The following is a 23,982-nucleotide window of genomic DNA, read 5'->3' as shown; positions in this document are numbered from 1 at the left end:
AAACGATTAGTATTCGTGTAAACTTTTGTAAATGCACCTAAGCTAAGGTCACACCTCCTTAGTTTTGTTGCTTAGGAGAAAAAAAATAAATAGGTGGTTATTGAATTGAAGTCTGATGTACGGTTCGCAATGTAAGATATTAAAGAAAGGGACACTGTAATCGTTAACTATTTAGATACTGACTTGAATGTATAACGGTAGTACTCTGTGAAAAGAAAAACTTGTGTATTGTGTTAGATTCAAAACTCCTGTAAGACTGTGTACCACTCCGTTTTAACCGCTGGTAAAAAACGTTTTAAGAGGGGAGGTGTTATGATCCCAGCCCCCTCCTTTGTGAGAATCGCAAGAGCACCCATTGAGGGGGGGGGTCAGTAGACCCAGGAAGTGAGAGAGAGAGAAACGTGCCAAATTGCACATCCCACCCGGGATACAGAATAAGGTGCCAGCGACTATTGTCTCATGGAGACCACGTGAAAAGCTCTCGAGCAAGGTGGGCTGGTTGAGAGAGAGATTGCATCACCCCAACCTGATTGACACCTGCGACCCCGTGAGGAAGTATAAAGGAGAGTCTCAGGGGGACAGCCCCTCAGACGCACCCAGAAGACACGAGACAGTGATCCCGCATCAGCTTCTGAAGGAAGCCACGTGCGTTAGATTCCGGGATTGGAATCTGTGGCTGGAATCACAGAAAACCACTTTTAACAAACATCAGGGAGAGGGAACCAACGCTCCCCCGATTTCACGGAAGATTCATCAAGACTCGGCAAGTTCTTTCTCTTCTCCCCCAATCTCTCTCTCTCGGTCGCCCCACGTGAAACCCAGCGATTTTCAAAGGGCTGAGGCCTGCAGACTTTCAGAGTGACTTTTATATTTCTAACGGACAATCTATTAAACCCTAGACACCAGCAGAGCTCACTTCTTAATGATGATTATTACTATACCCGCGCTTTAGGTTGAATGTTGACGATGTGCACTATCTGAATGTATGTATTAACCCTACTTTTGTGTCCCTTTGTAAATAAAACGTTTGAAAATAGTGACATCAGACTTCAACGGACCTCTCTATCTTTGCTGGTAAGTTCTCCAATTACGGGATTCATAACACAGTAAATATTGGTAACAGATTATGGGTCACACCTAACTTATTTAAGCTCCTGAGGAAGTAGAACTGTTGGTGAGCTTTCTTAACTATGGCATCTGTGAATGTTCAATAAACATCAATTCATTGCCTCAAACTTATCTGGATTACATTTTATCTGCTCCACCCACTTCCTTTGTATCCTTTTATGTATATAACAAATAACAAAAATCCCCATGATACACCATTAGTTACAGACTCCCATTGAGAAAAACACTCCTCAGTCACTACCTTCTGTCTCACATCACCAAGCCAATTTTGGATACAGTTTTCCAAAATACCTTGGATTCCATGTGCCCTAACTTTCTGGAGTTGTCCACTATGTGGTGAGAGGAATGATGCTTGTCTAGGGAAAAGATTTGGAAGTTCACTAGGATAGAGGACAAAAGGCTAGTCTGGGGAGTAAGTACAGTAACAGCTAAAGTTGACAAAGGCATGGATTCAACAGGAACTGGCGAATACACTCAGTGGCCACTTTATCAGTGCATCTACTTGTTAATGCAAATATCCAATCAACACCTCAATGCATAAAAGCATGTAGACCTGGTCAAGAGTTTTAGTTATTGTTTTCTGGGATATAGGGCTGAGACATTTGGCAGAATCTCAGATGATGACAAGAGGAGGAAGATAGATTGGCTGCTTGAGTGGTGTTGCAACAACAACCTTTCACTCATTGTCAGTAAGACCAAGGAATTGATAGAGGATTTCAGGAAGGGGAAATCAAGAGAACACACAGCAATTCTCACCGAGGAGTCGGCAGTGGAAAAGGTAAGCAGCTTCAGGTTCATGGATTTTAACATAACAGTAGATTTATCCTAGGTCTTAAATGTTGATGCAAATAGGAAGAAGGTATATTTCATTAGTCTGAGGAGACTTGGTACGTCACCAAAGACTCCAGCAAATTTCCACAGATGTACCATGGGGAGCATTCTGAGTGATTGTATTACCGTCTGGTGGAGGGGCCAATACAAAAGACAGGAAAAAGCTGCAAAGGGTTGTAAACTCAGGCAACTCCATCATGGGCACAAGCCTCCCCAAAATCAAGAAAGTCTTCAAAAAGCGATGCTTCAAATAGGTAGCATCCATCATGAAAGAATCTTACCATCCAGGACCTGCCCTCATGTCATTACAATTAATAGGGAGCCTGAAGACACACACTCAGTGTTTTAGGAATAGCTTTCCATGAACACTACCACAATATACTGCTGTCTTTTGACACCATTTTTAATATATTTTCTAACAGTAATCTATAGTAATTTTTATATATTGCACTGCATTGCTGCTATAATACAAAAATTTCACAATAGTGAAATGTCAGTGATAATAAACATGAGTCAGATTGGTAAAGATTAAATAGAATGTCATTACTATTACTGTAATGAGTAAGTATATTAAGGGATTTGAACAGGAGAGAGAGAAGTCTGAAATGGGAAGTCTGGTGAGAGGAACGATGCTTGTCTAGGAAAAAGATTTGGAAGTTCACTAGGATAGTGGACAAGAGGATAGTCTGGGGAGTAAGTACTGTAACAGCTGAAGTTGACAAAGGCATGGATTCAACAGGAACTGGCGAATACACTCAGTGGCCACTTTATCAGTGCATCTACTTGTTAATGCAAATATCCAATCAACACCTCAATGCATAAAAGCATGTAGACCTGGTCAAGAGTTTTAGTTGCTGTTCAGTTCTAACATCAGAATGAGGAAGAAGATGATCTAAGTGACCTTGACCATGAAATAATGGTTGGTGCTGAATGGGGTGGTTTAAGTATCTCAAAAATTTCTGATCTCTGAGGATCTTCATGCACAATAATCTCTAGAGCAGGGGTTTCTAATCCTTTTAATGCCATTGACTCCTGCCATTAACTGGGGGGTTCATGGATCCCAGGCTGGGAACCTCTGCCCTACAGAGAATGGTGCAAAAAAATAAAATCATGCTATAAATAGCAGTCTTGCAGGCAAAAATGCTTTATTAATGAGTTCAAGGTTCAAAGTAAAGTACATCTATTTCCCCATATTTGACCCTGAGATTTGTTTTCTTGCATGCATACACAGTAAATCCAAGAAACACAATAGAATCAATGAAAGACTGCACCCAACAGGATGGACAAATGATTATTATGCAAAAGACAACAAACTGCAAATACAAAAGAAATACTTAACAATAAGAAGAAATAAATATTGAGAACATGAGATAAAGAGTCCTTGAAAGTGAGTCCATAAGTTGTGGGCACAGTTCAATAATGGAGTGAATGAAGTTATCCCCTCGGGTTCAAGAGCCTGATGGTTGAGGGGTCAGAACTGTTCCTAACCTGAACCTGGTGGCGTGAATCCTGAGGCTCCTGTACCTTTTTCCTGATGGCAGCAGCGAAAAGAGAAAGCATGGCCTGGATAGTGGGGGACCCTGATGATGGATGTTGCTTTCCTCTGTCAGTGCCCTGTGTAGAATCCACCACTTTCTGTAGGATTTCCCATTCAAAATCATCGTTTTTTCCATACCAATCTGTGATGCAGCCAGTCAATATTCTCTCCATTACACATCTATAGAAATTTGTCAAAGTTGTAAAAGACATGCCAAATCTTCACACACTTCTAAAGAAATAGAGGCTCAGCCATGCTATCTTCATAATGGTACTAAGGTGCTAGGCCTAGGACAGATACTCTCAATGATAATGTTGAAAATTTTAAAGTTGCTGACCCTCTCCATCTCTGATCCTGTGAGGCTGTTGCTGTTGTGGGACCACTCAGCCAGATTTTCAATTTCCCTCCAATGCTTAGCCTTGACAGTCAAAAGTATAAAGTGAGCATAGCCGGGGACTAAGCACACAGCTTGTGGTGCACCTGTGCTGATGGAGGTTGTGTAGTTGTTGTTACCAATCCACACTGACTGGGGTCTGCAAATGAGGAAGTCAAGGATCCAATTGCAAAAGGAGATATTGAGGCCAAGGTCTTGAAGTTTATTGATTAGATTTCAAGGGATGATGGAATTGAATGGTGAGCTGTAGCCAATAAAGAGTATTCTGATGTATGCATCTTTGCTGTCTGGTTGTTCCAGGGTTGAGTGAAGAGCCAATGAAATGACATCTGTTGTGGACCTGTTGCCACTGCAGCAAATTGGAGTGGATCCAAGTCATTTCTCAGGCAGGAGTTGATGAGTTTCATCACCAATCTCTCAAAGCACTTCATTACAGTGGATGTAAGTGCTATTGGATGATATTCATTGAGGCAGGTTATCACGTTCAGAGAGATCACAGGAGAATAGAAAGACAGGTTCAAGTTGACAAGGAAGCGACAGTAACTCAATAATCACCTGTTGCAACAGTGCAGAACAGCACCTCTGAATGCACAACACATTGAACTTTGAAGTAGATGCGCTACAACAGCAGAAGACCACACATATACTCATTGGCCACTTTATTAGGTACCTTTTGTAATTAATCAAGTGGCAACTGAGTGCAAATGAGAACAGGAAATCTTTGTCAAGGAGAACATTATGGATTCAGAAATCCAGTCTCTTGATGAATAGGGTATTATTAGTCTGGAGAGTAACCAATGGGAAAGTTCAATGGAAAGATTAATGACAGATAGAAGAGAGAAGAAATTGGTGAAGGAACCCAAATGAATTGATGAGGAAACTAAAGCTGAGCATAGGGAGTCATTGTGCATATTTTAACTCTGATGGATGCTCAGTATGGGTCTCATGGGGCCAGTGTAGAATGAGGATTTTAACAAGTGCAAGAAAGGTGGAATAAGGAAAGTAGTTGCTAGAACTGGAGAAACCAATTAGGCCTTACTGCCACTATGTAGGTTGATCAGGGCAGACTGTCAGCACAGTGAGGAGGAGAAGAATTACTAAAGGATAAGCTGTTGCAACCCATAACTAAGTCAACTTTGGAATATAGAAATAATGATGCCCAGCAAGGTGAAAGATGGCAAGGGTTTTGTTTGTTGGCTGTTTTCTACCAACTGTCTGTTTAGTATGGGAAGGCTTTTTTAGTAATCTAACCACAGTTATCAAGACATTGAAAAGAAATTATCGGGTGATTGAGAGAAAGAAACATTTCCACTCATTGGGGGCAGTCAACATTATTAAGTCAACATTGTTGGGCAGGTTTTATTTGACAGAAATTGGGAATCACTTTTGAATACACAGTGTTAGAATTTTCTCTCTTCTACAATGGTAACAGAAGTTTTCCAATTGTTTATTTTAAGAGTGAAATAGGTTTTTGATCATCAAAGGTGTTAAGGAATCAGCTCACAATAAGAATCAGAATCAGAATCAGGTGTAATACCACTGGCTTGTGTTGTGACATTTGTTGTTATGCAGAAGTAAATTGCGATATATAATAAAACATCTGTAAATTAAAGTCTATATACATTAAAATGTTATATTAAATAAATAGTACAAAAAGAAAAAATTAGTGAGGTAGAGCTTATGGGTTCAATGTCTATTCGGAAATCAGATGGCAAACGGGAAGGAGGTATTCCTGAATTGCTGAGTGTGTGCCTTCAGGCTCATGTACTTCCTCCCTGATGGGAGCAATAAGAAAAGGGCACTTCCTGTGCCACAGTAATCTTACTATGCAGCTCCTACCATCTTGGGGATTCAGTTCCATGGTCAATTCGAATTGGAGAAAGCTAAGGGGAGTGATGGGATATTTAGAAAGCATACCCTGAGGCCTTGGGGCCCAGCACTCCCTTGGTAGCCTTGTAGAGCTTGTGTTTCAATGTTTTAAAATGGCTCTTATAGTCAGACTCCTATACTCCTATACTCAATGCTCTGATTTATAAAGGCCAGCATACCAAAAGCTTTCACCACCACCCTATCCACATGAGATTCCACCTGCAAGGAACTATGCACCATTATTCCTAGATCACTCTGTTCTACTGCATTCCTCAATGCCCCACCATTTACCGTGGATGTCCTATTTTGACTATTCCTACCAAAATGTAGCACCTCACACTTATCAGCATTAAACTCCATCTGCCATCTTTCAGCCCACTCTTCTAACTAGCTTAAATCTCTCTTCAAGCTTTGAAAACCTATTTCATTATCCACAACGCCACCTATCTTAATATCATCTGCATATTTACTAATCCAATTTACCACCCCATCATCCAGATCATTCATGTATATGACAAACAACAGTGGACCCAGTACAGATCCCTGAGGCACACCACTAGTCACCAGCCTTCAACCTGACAAACCGTTATCCACCACTACTGTCTGGCATCTCCCATCCAGCCACTGTTGAATCCATTTTACTATTTCGATATTAATACCTAATGACTGAACCTTCCTAACTAACCTTCCATGTGGAACATTGTCAAAGGCCTTACTGAAGTCCATATAGACAACATCCACTACCTTACCAACATCAACTTTCCTCGTAACCTCTTCAAAAGATTCAATAAGATTTGTCAAACATGACCTTCCACGCACCAATCCATGTTGACTGCTCCTAATCAGACTGTGTCTATCCAGATAATTATATATACCATCTCTAAGAATAATTTCCATTAATTTACCCACCACTGATGTCAAAATTACAGGCTGATAATTGCTAGGTTTACTCTTAGAACCCTTTTTAAGCAATGGAACCACATGAGCAATACGCCAATACTCTGGCACCATCCCCATTTCTAATGACATTTGAAATATTTCTGTCAGAGCCCCTGCTACTTCTACACTAACTTCTCTCAAGGTCCTATGGAATATCCTGTCAGGACCCGGAGACTTATCCACTTTTATATTCTTTAAAAGCTCTAGTACTTCCTCTTCTTTTATCATCATAGTTTCCATGATGAAAGGAGAAAAAGAAAAATCATATTAGCATCAATCTATTATTATTCCAGGATAGAAACTACAACAAGTATCAGAAAAAATCAAGAAGGAATGGGAAAAAGAACTTCACTGTCTTATACCCACTGAGCAATGAGAGAAAATTTTACTATTAGTCAATTCTTCTTCTATTTGTGCTAAACATGTCCTAATACAATTTAAGGTTGTACATAGAAACTACAACAAATATAACATTGGGAACATTTCACTGCTCACAATCAAATTAGACCACTAAAATTAGAAACATAGAAAACCTACAGCACAATACAGGCCCTTCGGCCCACAAAGCTGTGCTGAACTTGTCTTTACTATAGGAATTACCTAGGGTTACCCACAGCCCTCTATTTTTCTAAGCTCCATGTACCTCTCCAGGAGTGTCTTAAAAGACCCTATTGTATCCACCTCCACCACCATCGCCGGCAGCCCATTTCATGCTCTCACCACTCTGTGTAAAAAAAAAACTTACCCCTGACATCTCCTCTGTACCTTTTTCTAAGCACCTTAAAAGTGTGCTCTCTCATTCTAGCCATTTCACCCTGGGAAAAGCCTCTGACTATCCATGCCTCTCATCATTTATACACCTCTCATCCTCTGTTGCTCCAAGGAAAAAAGGCCGCGTTCACTCAACCTATTCTTATAAGGCATGCTCCCCAATCCAGGCAACATCCTTGTAAATCTCCTCTGCACCCTTTCTTTGGTTACCACATCCTTCCTGTAGTGAGGTGACTAAATCTGAGCACAGTACTCCAAGTGGGTTCTGACAAGGGTCCTATATAGCTGCAACATTACCTCTCGGCTCCTAAACTCAATCCCACGATTGATGAAGGCCAATACACTGTATACCTTCTTAACCACAGAGTCAACCTGCGCAGCAACTTTGAGTGTCCTATGGACTTGGACCCCAAGATCCCTCTGATCCTCTACACTGCCAAGAGTCTTACCATTTATACTGTACTCTGTCATCATATTTAACCTACCAAAATGAACCACCTCACACTTACCTGGCCTCCAGCTACCACTTCTGACCCCAGTTTTGCATCCTACCAAAGTCCCGCTGTAACCCTGACAGCCCTCGATACTATCCACAACACCCTCAACCTTTGTGTCATCAGCAAATTTACTAACCCATCCCTCCACTTCTCTGTCCAGGTCATTTATAAAAATCACTAAGTGTAGGGGTGCTAGAACAGATTCCTGAGGCACACCACTGGTCACTGGCCTCCATGCAGAATATGACCCATCTACAACCACTCTTTGCCTTCTGTGGGCAAGCCAGTTCTGGATCCACAAAGCAATGTCTCCTTGGATTCTCCTTACTTGAATAGGGTACCTTGTTAAATGCCTTGCTGAAATCCATATAAACTACATAGACTGTTCAATGTGTTTAGTCACATCCTCAAGTTACTTGCTGATTCTTGTATTAGTTTAGAAATATTTCATTTTTTAATATATACACACTAGTTCAAGCACAATTTCACTAACTGTGATATTGGGACAATTCCATCTCTTCAGAAAGTAGTACATATTCTTTTATGCTCTCCTGAAAGAGGAGGCATGGAGTCAATTAAATACCTTAAGTGAACAAAGTTAAGCTGATGAGAATTAAACTAATCCCTTCGGCCTACATGTGGTCCATATCCCTCCATTCTTTGCATGGTGCCTCTATCACCTCCTTTGATCTTTGCCTATCTCACTTTAAATGCACACCCTCTAGCATTAGACATCTTGAACCTGGGGAAAAGATACCAGCTGTCTTCTTTATCAGTTCCTCTAGTGATTTTATAATCCTCTGTCAGGTCTCCTTCAGACTTTGCTGCTTCAGAGATAACAACCTGTTAGTTCAACTCCTCCTTATCCTCCCCCCAGGCAGCCTGCTAGGATACTGTTTCTCTAACAGCTTGGATTTTCCAACACGCTTCCCTTACATTTCCAGAAATCTACCAACCTGTGCTTCAATAAATAAGCCTCCACAGACTTCCATGGATTCATCACTTTCTGAATGAAGAAATGTCTCCTCATTTCAGTCCTAAACCAATCCAACCCTCTTCGAAGATGAGACTATGACACCATACCCCCACAACCCAATTTGTAGACCTAGTGAAAACATCTTCTCTTCATCCAACCTGTGAAGCCCTGGAAGAATTTTGAAAATTTCTCTTCTCATTCTTCTGAACTCCAGAAAAATACAGGCTGGTATACTTAATCTCTCATGTAGCAGAATATCAATTCTTTGTTGCACTCCTCTAACCTTATAAAACAAGTACATAATTTCTCCAAAGTGTAGTCACAACAACATGGTATTAAAAAAGTGAAAATCATATTTTAGATAAAGTAAGAATGATTGTGATTAGTGCAACTTTATTGAAGGCTAAAAGAGGAAGATTAAAGTTAAATTTTTTAAAAAGAATTGTTACTGAAACTGTGTAAAAGAAATGGAATAATAGTTTCTGGACATTGCTTTGGTTCAGTGTTTTCATTAACCCAGCCCTATGCAATTTCTCAGCAAATCTGTTACATCTTTATTCCTCCATTTATTTTCCCCTAATTTCCCAACTACTGTTTCTACATGAATTTGCATAATATAACTGAAAATGATACATTTTCTGCATAATGAAGGGAATCATGCTGCAATGTTTCATAAATCAGCAGAAAGACAAACAACCAGGAATTGTAATGACCCCATAAGCTCTTAAAGTAAAAGCAAAAGATGCATAAGCAATGTGCTTGAAAGGAGGATATGCCCACAGGATACTCCTGATATCAGATTAGATTTGACTTCAGTATGCTGCTCAATTATACTTCCAGAATTTCTTCTTACAAACTCTAAAAATTGTCATATTATCAAGGAAAACATGTTTCATTCTACATTAACATAAATATTAATATTCAGCTCAATATCCCATTATAATCTAATACGACTACTTGTGTTTTCTATTTCGTAATCAATTATGCTGTTTTTTTTATTGGTAAGTGTTTTCAAAACTTATGTGCTACCTAAATAAGAAGTGTTAGTTCAATAATTACAAAGAAGAGAAATGTGGGGAAAACTAGTAATGATTTTATAACCTAACACTTTTTCAGAGCAAATACCGACTAACTTTACAAAGCAAAACACTGAATGCTGAACACTAAACCTGCGTCATGCTGGATCTTGTCTTCAAACAACTATCACAAGAAAATAAATCTCAGTCTACCCTTTGTACCAAATAATTGCTAGCAAACACTTACAAGTGCTTATCATCTTTGCATTTTGAATTAATAGCATTAGTAGGAAGTACTAAGCACGTAGATGCACAGCAGACTCTTCAGGATTCGACCCTTTTGAGCTTACTTAATTAATAATATATTTATGCTATAGCATGGTTATAATCCAACTGCTCAACTAGGAACAAACTGTAATATCATTTTTTTACTCTGATGATAATTATATTAGGAAAGATGGAGGGAGAATCAGTGAAATGCCTTTCTTAAAAATGTTGTATCTTTCTACCTGTTTCCACTTTCACAACCTCTTTGAAACCTTCCTCTTTTCTGTAGTTCAGTGTCAAAATTGCTTTGACAGCTTTTTTCTGTAATGCACCAAAAGGAGCTTGAACTGCATTGAAAGTTGCAAATGTTCCAATGATTTAATATTATAAAATAATTTCTTTACTGAGTAAATATTAAATGACAATTAAAAGGATACAGGTGCTGAACTAAAAAGTGTGCAGAAAATACTCAGCATATCAGATTGGTACAATCCTAATCCATGTAACTTTCCCATTATCACTGGAACCGCTTTCCCTTCAATTGCTCATCAAAACTTGCTTGAATATTGATCAAACACGAGGAAATCTGCAGATGCTGGAAATTCAAACAACACACACAAAATGCTGGTGGAACACAGCCGGCCAGGCAGCATCTATAGGGAGAAGCGCTGTCGATGTTTTGGGCCGAGACCATTCGTCCTGACAGCCTGATGTCGACAGTGCTTCTTCCTATAGATGCTGCCTGGCCTGTTGAATATTGATAGTTTCTTTCAGTAATTTTGGCAATACATCAGAGAGCTTCTATGTTAAAGTTGCTCCTATAAGTGTCCTAAATCTGTTGTGTTTAATTTTATTACCACATTCCTTTGTTCACTCACTTTCCTGCAAGTGACTATTAATCTGACTTAAGCAGCAATTGCTTGCTGAATGTACTGCAGCTAAAAAACATTCTTATCAAATGTTAGCAAAAAAGTTTTGCTTGAACTCTCCTAAGAATCAAAGTGTTAGGATGACTGAAACAGATGGTACACTGCATAAATTTGGCAAGGTCTGCTAATCCCAAAACTTACTTGGGCGATTTCCATCTTTAAAAATACAAAAATCAAAATGTTTGTATTATGATTCAATGATCTCCGTCTTTATGTATATTTATGGCAGAGGTTGATAGATTCTTGATTGGTCAGGACATGAAGAGATACAGAGAGAAGGCAGGAGACTGGGGCTGAAAGGAAAATTAGATCAGCCATGATGAAATGGTAGAGAAGACTCAATGGGCCAAATGGCCAAATTCTGCTCCTCTATCTTATGGTCTAAAGGTTACTCTTATATGTACAGGATCATCTTAATTGTCAATATCTAACAAAGAATAAAATCTACTACATTAGTAAGTGTCTTCTTAGGAAGACACTTAAAATATTCTTTCTTATGTATAGCAACCTTGATCATGCATTGGATTTGTAACTTATCCAAATTATCAGAGTCAATGGAACAAGAGCCAGAATTTGCGTTAAATGATAGTGTGACTTTGAGCTGTTTCACATGCTAATTTTAGTTAATAATTTTACACATTAGTATAAATGGAAGTCATTAACTTTTGAGCAATACATACAAAATGTTGGAGAAACTTAGCAGATCAGGCAGCATCAATGATAGTCTTACTTCTAATGTCTCCTTGCTCTCTATTCCTTCTTCCTCTCACTGAATATTCCCAAGTATGTCCATATTTACTACTTCTTTTTAAGTAATCACCTTTCTCTCTCTCTCTGGAATCGCTCTTATACATGTTCCTTTGAACGCTCAATCTCTAACCAGTAAAGTGAACAATATCTGTTTAAAAGGAAATTCAATTCCTTATCTGTAATGCATTGAATTTGAACATTCCTTGTTGAATTTTATGCTGGCAATTAGTCAGCTTTTACTGTATGACTAACTGTTGGTAATTATTTGAGCTAAACATGTAGAATGACAAAATGATAACTATGCTCTGAAATGTAACAGTTTTCCAAATGCTGTTATTTTAAAACCCATGGAGACAAGAGGCTCCAGATGCTGGAATCAGGAGCAACCAACAATCTGTTGCAAGTCCTATTGAAGAGTCTCGGCTTAAAACATTGACTATACTCTTTTCCACAGATGCTGCCTGGCCTGCTGAGTTCCTCCAGCGTTTTGTGTGTGTTGCTTGGATTTCCAGCATCTGCAGATTTCTTTCTTTGTTGGAAGAGCTCAGCGATGCTCAATTTTGATGCAGAATTTCCACCCAAAATGTTGACAATTCACTGATTTTTTTGGTGGACAGCAGGGGTGATGCGTGACCTTGGTCATAGCGAGAACTAGGCCTCAAGGCATAGGATCACCTGTTTACAGGTGCCCAGTAGAGAGGTGGAGTCTTTGCGCTCCAGTGGGGGCGGCGTGGTGCGGGGTCCAAACTGGAGTCTGTGCTCCCCTCTAGTGTCCACATGGCAGAAGAGAAGCCATATTGTGCTCAGCTGTCATATTCTTAGACTATATTTTATTTATTTGACTGTATTTTACAGACATATATGCTTGCTATATTCAGACAGACAGACATACTTTATTGATCCCGAGTGAAATTGGGTTTCGTTACAGCCACACCAAGAATAATGAAGAAATATAGCAATATAAAACCATAAAAATTAAATAATAGTAAGTTAATCATGTCCAGTGGAAATAAGTCCAGGACCAGCCTATTGGCTCAGGGTGTCTGACACTCCGAGGGAGGAGTTGTAAAGTTTGATGGCCACAGGCAGGAATGTCTTCCTATGACGCTCAGTGTTACATCTCGGTGGAATGAGTCTCTGGCTGAATGTACTCCTGTGCCTAACCAGTACATTATGGAGTGGATGGGAGTCATTGTCCAAGATGGCATGCAACTTGGACAGCATCCTCTTTTCAGACACCACCGTCAGAGAGTCCAATCACTGGCCTCACAACATCACTGGCCTTATGAATGAGTTTGTAATGAGTTTGTCTTATATATGCTTTTGTGCTGTGTGTGACTGTTGGTACTGTGTGTCATACCTTGGCCCTAGAGTAATGCGGTTTCATTTGGCTGTATTCATAGGTATTCATGTACAGCTGATTAACAACTAAACTTGAACTTTGACATTCCTTTTCTCCCACAGATGCTGCTTGACTCATAGAGTTTGTCCAGCAGGTGATTTGTAATACTCGATGTCATGTTCAGAAGATGTTCTGTTGTAAGAGTGCATCTTTAAATGAAGGATTTAGCAACGATTTTGAGAAATATCTACTTCAAAGTTTTCCTAGCCTATTTTTATTGCCCATCACTGGTTACACAGATTATATAGCTGCACAGCCCGTCATCTAATACAAGTACTACACTGTGTCAGATTCTCCATCTTTTGAAATCTGATGTATTCCACGTGTCATGGAGTAAAAGTTTACTTCATATGTGTTCCACTGCAGAGCTCAACTTGCACAATAGTACAAATGTTGTAATAGGTTCAGCCACATAAGCAATATTTGTATTACCATTTTTGGTCAATGGCAACATACACCATATATTGAATTGAAAAAAATTAAACCACTTTGAGTAGATAATATGAAGATGCACTAGTAAGAACAATGTATATGAAATAGCAAACAATGGCAACATCAACTGCATAACTTCATCTGTGTGGTACTTGCAATCATTTTTCAATTTAAACAGTTCACTGCCTTTCATCTCTATTATGTGCAATCTTATTTTTGACTTGATGAATTTAACAGATGCATTTGTTCCTTGTGCTTACAGGCTATTTAGTAACACATAGCATTTCTCCATCCATGAAAGCATAATGTGCAGCCATATTTCAACCTTTGAAAGGTTTAGTTTAAGTGAGCTGGACTTTGTAATGCATTTTCCTTCCCATATTATTCTGTATAATAACCCAGCAAGCAACCTTCATATAATGGGAGAACAGCACTTTAGCCACTTGCTTAAATGATGGGTAACCAACAGGTATCCTTCTAAATGAAACCAACTGCAAAACCAGCTAAACCACCTCAGTCAACTGCTGGCAATTTCTTTTCAAACATGGGATTGGATTGGATGAATTCCAGCATGATACTTAAAAACATTGTAAAATTAAAATGGTAATAATTCTTGTACTTCATTCAATCCTTATAGTGAAAAACAAATTGAAGGATCAATTTACACACTAAGCCAGGCTGATCTCCAAACTAATCTTGCTTTGCACAGTGTATGCTGACATTTATTGCAGAAATTCAATTATTTTATTCATTATGCAACAGACAAACCTTTTTTTCTCCCCCAATTATCTTACTCCACTGAAATATTAAATTTGAGTTACGGTTTAAGAACATTTCCAAGACAGCCTAGGGTATGTCATACTTCTTAAATCATATTGAGATGGTTTTGCAGATAAATTTCTGCAATTTTAATCTTTTGTATAAATATTATGAGGGAATCTACTGAGCAATATGATTCTTAAATTTATTTTTGAAGTTTTAGATAAAATATCTAGTTCATTACCACAGACTAGATTTAAGAGATTTAAAATGTATTGTCCATACCTGAGGGACGGATCTTAACCGTTCCATTGCCAGTGTCTGCAGCTCATCGCTATCAGTTTCTATTCCAAGTTTCAATGCTGACAGTAGGATGGATTCATCCAGAAGCAGAATATATATTTGTTTCACATACTGTGGAAGGACACAAAGGTCTTCAGTTAAACAAAACAAATACAGGTTTTCACTCGGCTTCTCTTCACTTTCATCATATTTTACGTATTAGATAATGAAGACAACTGCAAAATAAAATGTCCCTGGTTAGTTTTGTGATAATTATCTATTGATTACCAAGAGTTAAATTGCCCAGTAATCTTGTCCTTGAACTAAATCATTAACAATCCACCCTCATTATTATGATTCATTATTATGCTCTATTAAAAGATAAATGAACTCAAGTCTTCTTTACTCTGAAAACATGCACAATGCTTTGAGAAACAACAGGATTTGTAACAAAGCCTTTATGAGGAAATAGCATAGCAGATTAGATCCAGCATTTTCCAATTTATGAATTGGTTTTATGTTCAAACCTAACACAAAATTTCTGCTGTTTTCAGCAGTCCGACGTGAAATGAGTTTCAGATCTTCCAATGTCTGAATCTAATTTGCTACCGATTAGTTTGAGAATTTAAGAAAGCAAATCACATTATGGATCTTAACATTACATCTGGGAATGACTGCTTCTTCTGACCCAGGAAGTCCTTTCCTAAAATGGGATGAGATTTATTCGAACTTCCAGTAATTGTCCCCCCTCCCGCCTCTCCTTCACTATTCCCCCATTCCCATTTCCCTCTCTCACCTTATTTCCATAACTGTCATCACTTCCCTCCCTTCCCTTTCTTCCATGGCCTTCTGTCTGCTCCCATCAGATAACCCATTCTCCACTCATTCATCTTTTTCACCAATCGACTTCTCAGCTCTTTACTTCACCTATCACCTACCATCTTGCATTTCTTCCTCCCCTCCTCCCACCTTCTTACTCTGACTTCTCATCTTTTTTTCTCCAATTCTAATAAAGGATGTTTGCCTGAAATGTTGACTGTTTACTCGTTTCCATAGATGCTGCCTGGCCTGCTGAGTTCCTCCAGCATTCTGTGTGTGTTGCAGAGGTTTATTCCTGGCCTGAACAGCTCTCACTTTGATAAGGACTAAAAAAGTCTTTACACACATATATCTATAAACTACCTGTACTCATATATTCTAAGATGCTTGTGGGACAGGTCATCAAGGTGAAGGCTCTGATTAAAACCTTTCTCAAAATAGATCTGCTGGTGTGTCAGAGAGGTGAGAATGGTGGGATGGAGTTGAGAAGCTGGCAGATTTGCCATGAAGTTGATGGCTTTTTTTTTTAATTATAGAGGATGACAGGTATAGGATAAAGAGAGTAGACAGAGAGTGAAATGGGCAGACTGCAAAGCAAAGGTCAGAGGATAGAAGCATACAGGGTGATGATGAGGAGTTGGATTAGAAATTGGATGGAGTGAAACAATGGCCATCTGATATCATTTACTCACTCAGCATGTGCCACCACACACTGGGCATCTGTAGGTCCTGAACGATTTACTGACTTTATTTGCCTCTGGATTTCACAAGGAATTCAATGACAGAGCACAAATGTTTGCAAACTCCAGCACTTTTACTAAAGGATATGTATAGAATCTGAGCTAGATTAGTTCTAGTAAAGCTATTTCACCTGAGTGCAGATTATCTGGATATGATTATATTTCTGCTTGTTTGAATGTCCTTTTATAATTATTTAAAACCTTGCATCTTTAAGAACATGTATAACTTTGTAAAGAGCTTATTTTGATTTTTAATAGTTGCAGTTACTTCAGAGTGTCAGGTATAGTCAAATGTACTAAATAAAGATATCTTAACAGTTTTGACACATAACTTGTGAACAATTACTCCAGAGGTTTGTAGGCGGAAGGTTCAATCCTTAAGAAGGGTCTCTGCCCAAAATGTTCACTGCTTGTTAATTTTCATGGATGCTGCCTGATCTGCTTAATTCCTCTAGTATTTTGTGTGTTTTGTCATGGAGATCAGAATCAGAAAGAGAATCAGGTTTATTATCACCAGCATGTGTTGTGAAATTTGTTCACTTAGCAGCAGCAGTTCAATGCAATGCATAATATAGAAGAAAAAAAAGTAAAAATAAATAAATAAATTGATTACAGTATATGTATATTGAATTGATTAAAATCGTGCAAAAACAGAATATATATTAAAAAAGTAAGATAGTGTTCATGGGTTCAATGTCCATTTAGGAGTTGGATGGCAGAGGGGAAGAAGCTGTTCATGAATCGCTGAGTGTGTGCCTTCAGGTTTCTGTATCTTCTACCTGATGGTAACAATGAGAAAATGGCGTACCCTGGGCGCTGGGGATCCTTAATAATGGACGCTGCCTTTCTGAGACACTGCTCCTTGAAGATTTCTGTCCAGTCAGATTAATTTGGTAAGCCCAGCAGAAAGAGCAGTTAGTGAGAAACTTTCAGCAAAGCTGACACCAAAGGAGAAAATTGTAGACTATTGAAGGGACTTCAGTTATAAATTAAATGAGCTGGAAGAACTGACCTAGCCAACAATGGTCCATTATCCAACAGTAGTGGCTGCAATGTAGGCCAGATGGCAACATCTCAGGTAACTTACAATTTTCCAGTGTCTAAGAATCTATTCCTGCAAAGAACCAATTGCTATGTGTCTCATCAGTGAGCTCACAAAGCCATGAATCTGCCCATGCAAAGTTTATTCTTCAACTTGACTGACAATACTAAAAGCCTTAATTTTCTTTATTGTTACAGAATATTGTGGGAATAAAACAGTCTCTCTGCAAATTCTATCACTAGACATTTTATATAAACAGTAATCTTTATGCACAGTGTTATTCTGTGGTATTAAACCAAATAACTTATCTTGATTGTACCCTGATCTCTCAAGTGCAATCAATTCTTCTTAAAGAAAGTTTGAATATAGTTGTGCTTCAGTGAAGTTTTTAATAGCAGCTTCTGTCTTGTTAATAGCATGAATCTGTGCAGCCATTCCCAGATGATCCTTTTATAGTTGAAAATACTGTACATCAAGTAAGGTTCTTCATTGCTAAGTCTGCAAGTTTCAAATTCAGCAACAAAAAAAAACAAGGCTAACTTGGTGATGAAAACATGTTTTTCAGCCAATAAAATCACATTGGTTAGCTTCAGCACAGGTACAAGATGGTGAGGCAGACTTTTGTGTATTTCAAAGAGAGGTGAATGCTACTGAGGGTCGTGTTGGCAATCAGGACGAGTGGATTGGGGCAAAGATTGGCATCAACCCTTCCATCAGTCACTGGCTTGTCCGCTGCATAGAAACAGATCTGTTACTGGTTTTAAGTTAAAAAAAAAAATTTGATCCATCACTACCTTAATAATGAGTAGCTAGTATACCTTGAACTGTAGCCGTTATTGGACAGCCCTCCCAGTACTAACATTCATACTCACCACTAGCCCTGAGCCAGAGATCCTGCTTATTCCCATGTTTTCACTCAGCCACAACCATCTAGATTGTATCTTACCACCATATAACAGAACTACCAGATCGTACACTGCATACCACTAAAAGTAGGTATATTTGAGAATGTTAAGTTAAGCAAATAGTTATTAAATGAAAGAGAAAAACAAAAAGGGCCCATTACTCTTAAACAGTCAAATGTGCACTTAAGTTGGAGCTCATCTTGAACTTGTCTGTCACTCCCATGCTGGACCCTCGATCTGAAGCACACACCACCTTCTAAATGTCACTCAGAATCCATCTTGAACAAATGGGTCTCCCACAGGAGTATCAGTTCTTCCCTCCTGAGGCCATTCATCTGCACAAAGCACCTTGTGCAACAGGGACAGCATCGTCAGCCATCTTTTTCCCTATTTTCTTCCAGCTGCTGCCCGCGTCCTCTAGAACCTCCTCCCAAATCTACACATTACATTCCTAAGTTAAATAACAAAGTTTCTTATCTCAGCACAAACTCAAACAAGCTGAGAGTAGTACAGACTGATTTTACAGCACTGCTAAAATGTAATTCCTACAGCAGAGCAATAAGAATCTTAACCAGGATAAGAGTCTTAAACATAAGGTTTCCTATCATGTGGTGCTACAGGGTTCTAATCAGGCATGAACAATAAAGATCCCTAAATGGTCATTATCCTACAGTAGTTCTTCCCCAACACCCTCACCCCACATCCACCACGTGGCAGATTGAGCACAGAACCCTATTTCTTCCCTTGATCTCATTTAACCTGAGCCTTTCTGCTTCTTGCAGTTCAGGTGCAGAGACAACTATTGGTGGAGCTTGGATTGGTGCCAACAAAGGTCACCAGACAAAGTTTTTTTGCTCAGCATGCAACCCTACCAGTGCAACCTGCTAAAAGGGCAGGAGCTGGCAGTAATTGATGAAGGATGGGTTGTACTATTACAGAACTGGGAGACATCACAGGTTACCAGGAGAAGAAAACGTGGATCACCAGAGCTGAATTTCAGATAAGCAGTGAAATGTAGAATTTTGGATAACTTTGTACACAGCAATTTTTTGCCCAAGCAGCAAGAAAAACAGACATTGCTTGGTTTGATATCCTGATTATAATAAAACAAAGATGACAAAAGGAATACATGTATCTCAATTAATTTGTATAAAATTATACCTATTTAAAGAATTTCTCCCACTATGAAATGTTGGAATTTTCTCATTCTACTCTCAACTATAGCCAAGGTTCTGTTCACAGTCTATAAGATTCATTACAGGCTGTGCAAAGTTCAAAGTTCTCGGGGGAGATGGTATTAAATCTAGAATCAGCTGTCAAGGTAATTTTCCTATCTCATCCTCCTCATGCAAAAATCATACTGCATCTAAAGGCACATCATGCCCCTTTAAGAGGGGATATACAGTGATCTCAATTTCAGAAGCAATTCAATATAAAAAAAGTCTCTTTTTTCAAAGCAATTTATGCACGTATACATCTGAAAAAGAAAAATAAACAGCAAAAAAGTTTATTTTAAAGCAATAATGTAAGTTAGTTGGATTTCTCATTTGTGGAGAATACATTCTGCTGGAGAAAACTCCTGATGCGAGGGTTAAAGGAGATATAGGGACTGTAAGCCAGATCATTAGGAACAAGTTTTCAGAAAAGATTCCAGTAAGGACTCAATGAATGTGTGTTTTTTAAAAAAAATATTTTGAACTTGCCTTCTTTTCTGCAGCTCCAGTATAGCAGGTAACATTTGAGATTTGGAATCACTGCCAATATTTTTTACTCCTGCTGCTTATTCATTCTACTGATGGCAGAATTATACAGCAACCAAGTAACATTTTGGAGATTACAGTGCAGCTGCCCAGATCTATGAAAACTATATTTTACTTTGATGAAGCTTCTGGTTTTAGACCTGTGTCAGGTGTCACAGCTCAAGAGGATGCCTTGAGTTCTCAGTGACAAATGCACCAGCTAGCATTATAAACACTTGAGAGAGCTTAACTTCAAACTTTTCTAAGTGCTGTGACTTCGGCTTTTTTATTTAATGTCTATTCATTCATTTTCCTTGCTGTCAAGACCAATATTTATACCCCAATTGTAATTTCCCTCAGGAAGGTGGCAGCAAGCAAGCTTCATATATATAAAAAAAACATTGTTTTATTTGGAGAGGAGTTCTAGGATTTATATCCAGGGTGGATGAAAGGTCAGTGATATGCTTCCAAGTCAGGATGCTTTGTGACTTGGAGGGGAACATTTGATGTCAAGAGTTAGCTTCACTCTGAAGCTCTTGCTTTATCTGCCGGTATAGGTTCAATGGCTTAGGAAGTACAGTTGGAGTAGCAATGGTGAGAAACAACATTGCAATTTGCAGATAGTATATACGACAGTCACCAGTGTAGAGAATTAATGTTTAGGATGATCGTTGGGAGGTTAGTCCTAATTGGTGTCTTGGATAGATGGTTCAATGCACTCTTCGGAGATGGCCATTTGTACAACAAAGGCAGTAGGCAATGTTACAAAAACACAAGACGTTTTGCTGATACCGCCCTATACCTGAATGTTATCCAAATCTTGCCACAAACAAACAGGGGTTGCTGCCTTTGTGAAGAAGTGAACCGAACTGAAGAGTGCGCAATTATGAGTGAACATCCGCTCTTTTGCAATTACAATAGAAGGAAGTTCATGAGAAGAACCTGAAGATACTTTGGACAAAGACATTGCAGTAGTGACCAGTTGCAAGATAAATTACCTCCAACATTCAAACCATCTTCTTCTGCACACAATACAACTCCGACCATTACAGTATTTACTCCCTTGAAGTTCAGTGACTTTAATTTTACAAGTTCCTTTGATGCCATGCTCAATCATGTGCTAACTTGATGTATTTCCCCTCATCCTTGGATATCAAATTTCTGGTCTGTGATTGGAATAAGATTGCTATGAGGTCTGAAACCAAGTGGCCACATTGAAACCAAAAGTGATGACTAATTGCACTTGACAGGACTGTTAATGACACCTTCCATCATTTTGCTGCTGTCTGACTGAGGACTGAATGGACAGTAATTACCTAGATTGGATGTTTCTCATTTTTTTGTGAGAAGGACAGATCTGAGTAATTTATAACACTGTCATGCTTAACAATGTGATCTAACGGCGCTGGGAATGACAGAACAATTAAACAAATACTTTGGGTGCATCTTTATAGAAAAGGATACACATAGTCTTCCAGAAACGTTTGGGAACATCTGGGAAGAGGAGGAACTGAAGGAAATGGGTATTAGGAAGAAAACAGAGTTGGAGAAATTAATTAAACTGAAATCCAAAGCAAGACCTGATAACATGCATTTCATGATTATGAATGAGGTGGCTATGGAAACCGTGGGCACGTTATTATTTTCCAGTTTTGTAGAGATTATGTATTCCTGCAGATTGGGAGCATGGTCAATGTAACCCCACAATTTGAAGACATAAGGAGAGAGAATACAGGGAACTACAATCTATTTACAACAACAGGAGAAAATGCTGCAGGCTTTTATAAGGGAAAATACGGAGTAGAAATAAATTGGTCTTTATTGGGAAGGCAGGTAGCATCTGGTGGAGTAACAAGAATTAGTGCTTGGGCCCCAAGTATTCATAATGTGCTTCAATGATTTGGATGAGCAAGTCAAATGTAATATTTCTAAGTTTACCAATGACATGAAAGCGGGTAGAATAATACTGTAAATTATGAGGAGTTTGCATGGAGGCTTCAGGAGAATTTAAATTGGGCAAATACACAAAAATATAACAGAAGCTTCTTCACATGGCAACTCATTTTTAGGCATGCCTGAGTCTGTTCTCTGCATGCCCATCTGCAATTCTTCATTGACAAGAATGGCAAAGTGAGGATATGTCTGGCCATAAGGTACAGATCATGGTGTGTACATTCCTGCTACTGCTGGTGCCAGTAACTCCATTGCTACCTAGTTTTCAGATGCTAGATTCGTACTGAATTGCAACAAATAAAAGTTCAGATCATACAGGAAATTACAATTTAGAATTTTCATACAAATGTAATGCTGCTAGTCTATTGTGCGTAATTAAATTTCTAACTGCATTTTTACTAACAAAACTGTCTTTCATGACATACTTTAGATTCATCTTTAAAAGAAGATTTAAAAAATTACCTGAACTGGTAGTTTGTGCTTTGTCAAGTAAAGAGACCGGCAGATGCCAAGTATTTCATTACCAATGGTAATTTTGTGTTCAGGATTGCATTTTCCCAACATGGCAGTGACGAGCTTAATCCAAGCATTATCCTTCTCACTTAATCTAGAGGAGCAGAGATAGTTTAATTAGGAAACTTCAACTGTATTTCATCAACATACCCATAATAAACATTTCCAAGATTTTAAAGCTACATCTAGATTCTTGTGTACAACTTAAAGGAATGTATTGCAGGTAGCAGGGATGGGAATTTCTGTGAGAGTTGTCATAGATTCAATGGGTTGAATGGCTTCCTTTGCTGTCATAAAGTAGTCATTGAGTTCGAGATAGAGTCATAGAACACAATAGCACAGAAACAGGCCCTTTGGCCTATTGAGTCTAAGCCAATCCATTAATTTGCCTAATTCCATTGACCTGCACTCAGACCATAGCCCTCCACACCTCTCCCACCCATATACCTACCCAGATTTTTCTTATATGTTGAAATTGAATCTGCATCCATTTGTGCTGGAAGCTCCTCTACACTCTCACCACTTTGAGTGAAGAAGAACCCCTCATGTTCCCCTTAAACATTTCACCTTTCACCCTTAACCCATGACCTCTAGTTGTAGTCTCACCCAACCTCAGTGAAAAAAGTCTGCTTGCATTTAAACTATCTATAAACCGTTTATCAAATCTACGCTTAATCTTCTATGTTCTAACCTTTTCAACATCTCCCTGAAACTCAGGTCCCCGAGACCTGGCAACATTGTAAACTTTCTCTGCACTCTTTCAATCTTATTTACATTTTTCCTGTAGGTAGGTGATGAAAACTGCACACAATGCTCCAAATTAGACCTCACCAATGTTTATGTAATTTCACCATAACTTTCCAATTCGTGTAGTCAATAAATTGATTTATGAAGGCCAATGTGCCAAAGGCTTTTTTACAACCCTCTCTACATGTGATGCCACTTTCAAGGAAATATTAATCTGTATTCGCAGATGTCTCTGTTGAAAAATATGAAAGAGTATGAAAAATATGCATCAATACAAGAAAATACAGCAGTTTCCATTGAGAACATGTAAATGATTTCATATGACCTATTGTAGGAGGCTGCTATTTAAGTCCATCAAACCTCTGCTGGCTCATTAGAATAATTCTAATCCGCTACTGACATTTCTACATTCCTATCAATCTCACTGCTTGCTTACACACTGGGGCAAACTAATCTATCAATCTGAACACCTTTGGAGTCAACTTGAATACTGAAAATTCTTCTCACAGTTGCTGCTACATAGAATAGAACACAAAACATAGAATAGTACAGCACATTACAGGCCCTTCGGCCCACAATGTTGTGCTGACCTTCAAACCCTGCCTCCCATATAACCCCCCACCTTAAATTCCTCCATATACCTGTCTAGTAGTCTTTTAAACTTCACTAGTGTATCTGCCTCCACCACTGACTCAGGCAGTGCATTCCACGCACCAACCACTCTCTGAGTGAAAAACTTTCCTCT

At 38.7% G+C, this 23,982-nt stretch overlaps 1 protein-coding gene across 5 annotated transcripts in view; it reads right to left on the bottom strand.

Annotated features, from left to right (window-relative positions):
* Window positions 1-23,982, bottom strand: part of nbas (NBAS subunit of NRZ tethering complex) — a 325,125-nt gene that overhangs the window by 5,087 nt on the left and 296,056 nt on the right. The window contains exons 50-52 of one of the 5 annotated variants that reach the window (XR_009514327.1): window positions 22,440-22,584; window positions 17,700-17,878; window positions 14,783-14,911 (exon numbers count right to left, since the gene is read on the bottom strand). Coding sequence is in view for 4 of the 5 variants with exons in the window: in XM_059981865.1 (XP_059837848.1) it covers window positions 14,783-14,911; window positions 22,440-22,584 (274 nt within the window). In the remaining variant the exon portion in view is untranslated. The other 4 variants (XM_059981866.1, XM_059981867.1, XM_059981869.1 and 1 more) reach the window with 4 other exon arrangements.

This window comes from Hypanus sabinus, chromosome 10 (assembly GCF_030144855.1).
Source record: "Hypanus sabinus isolate sHypSab1 chromosome 10, sHypSab1.hap1, whole genome shotgun sequence".
Classification (NCBI taxonomy): domain Eukaryota; kingdom Metazoa; phylum Chordata; class Chondrichthyes; order Myliobatiformes; family Dasyatidae; genus Hypanus; species Hypanus sabinus.
Note: the sequence above shows the minus strand (reverse complement) of the source record. Positions and strands in the feature narration are given on the sequence as shown.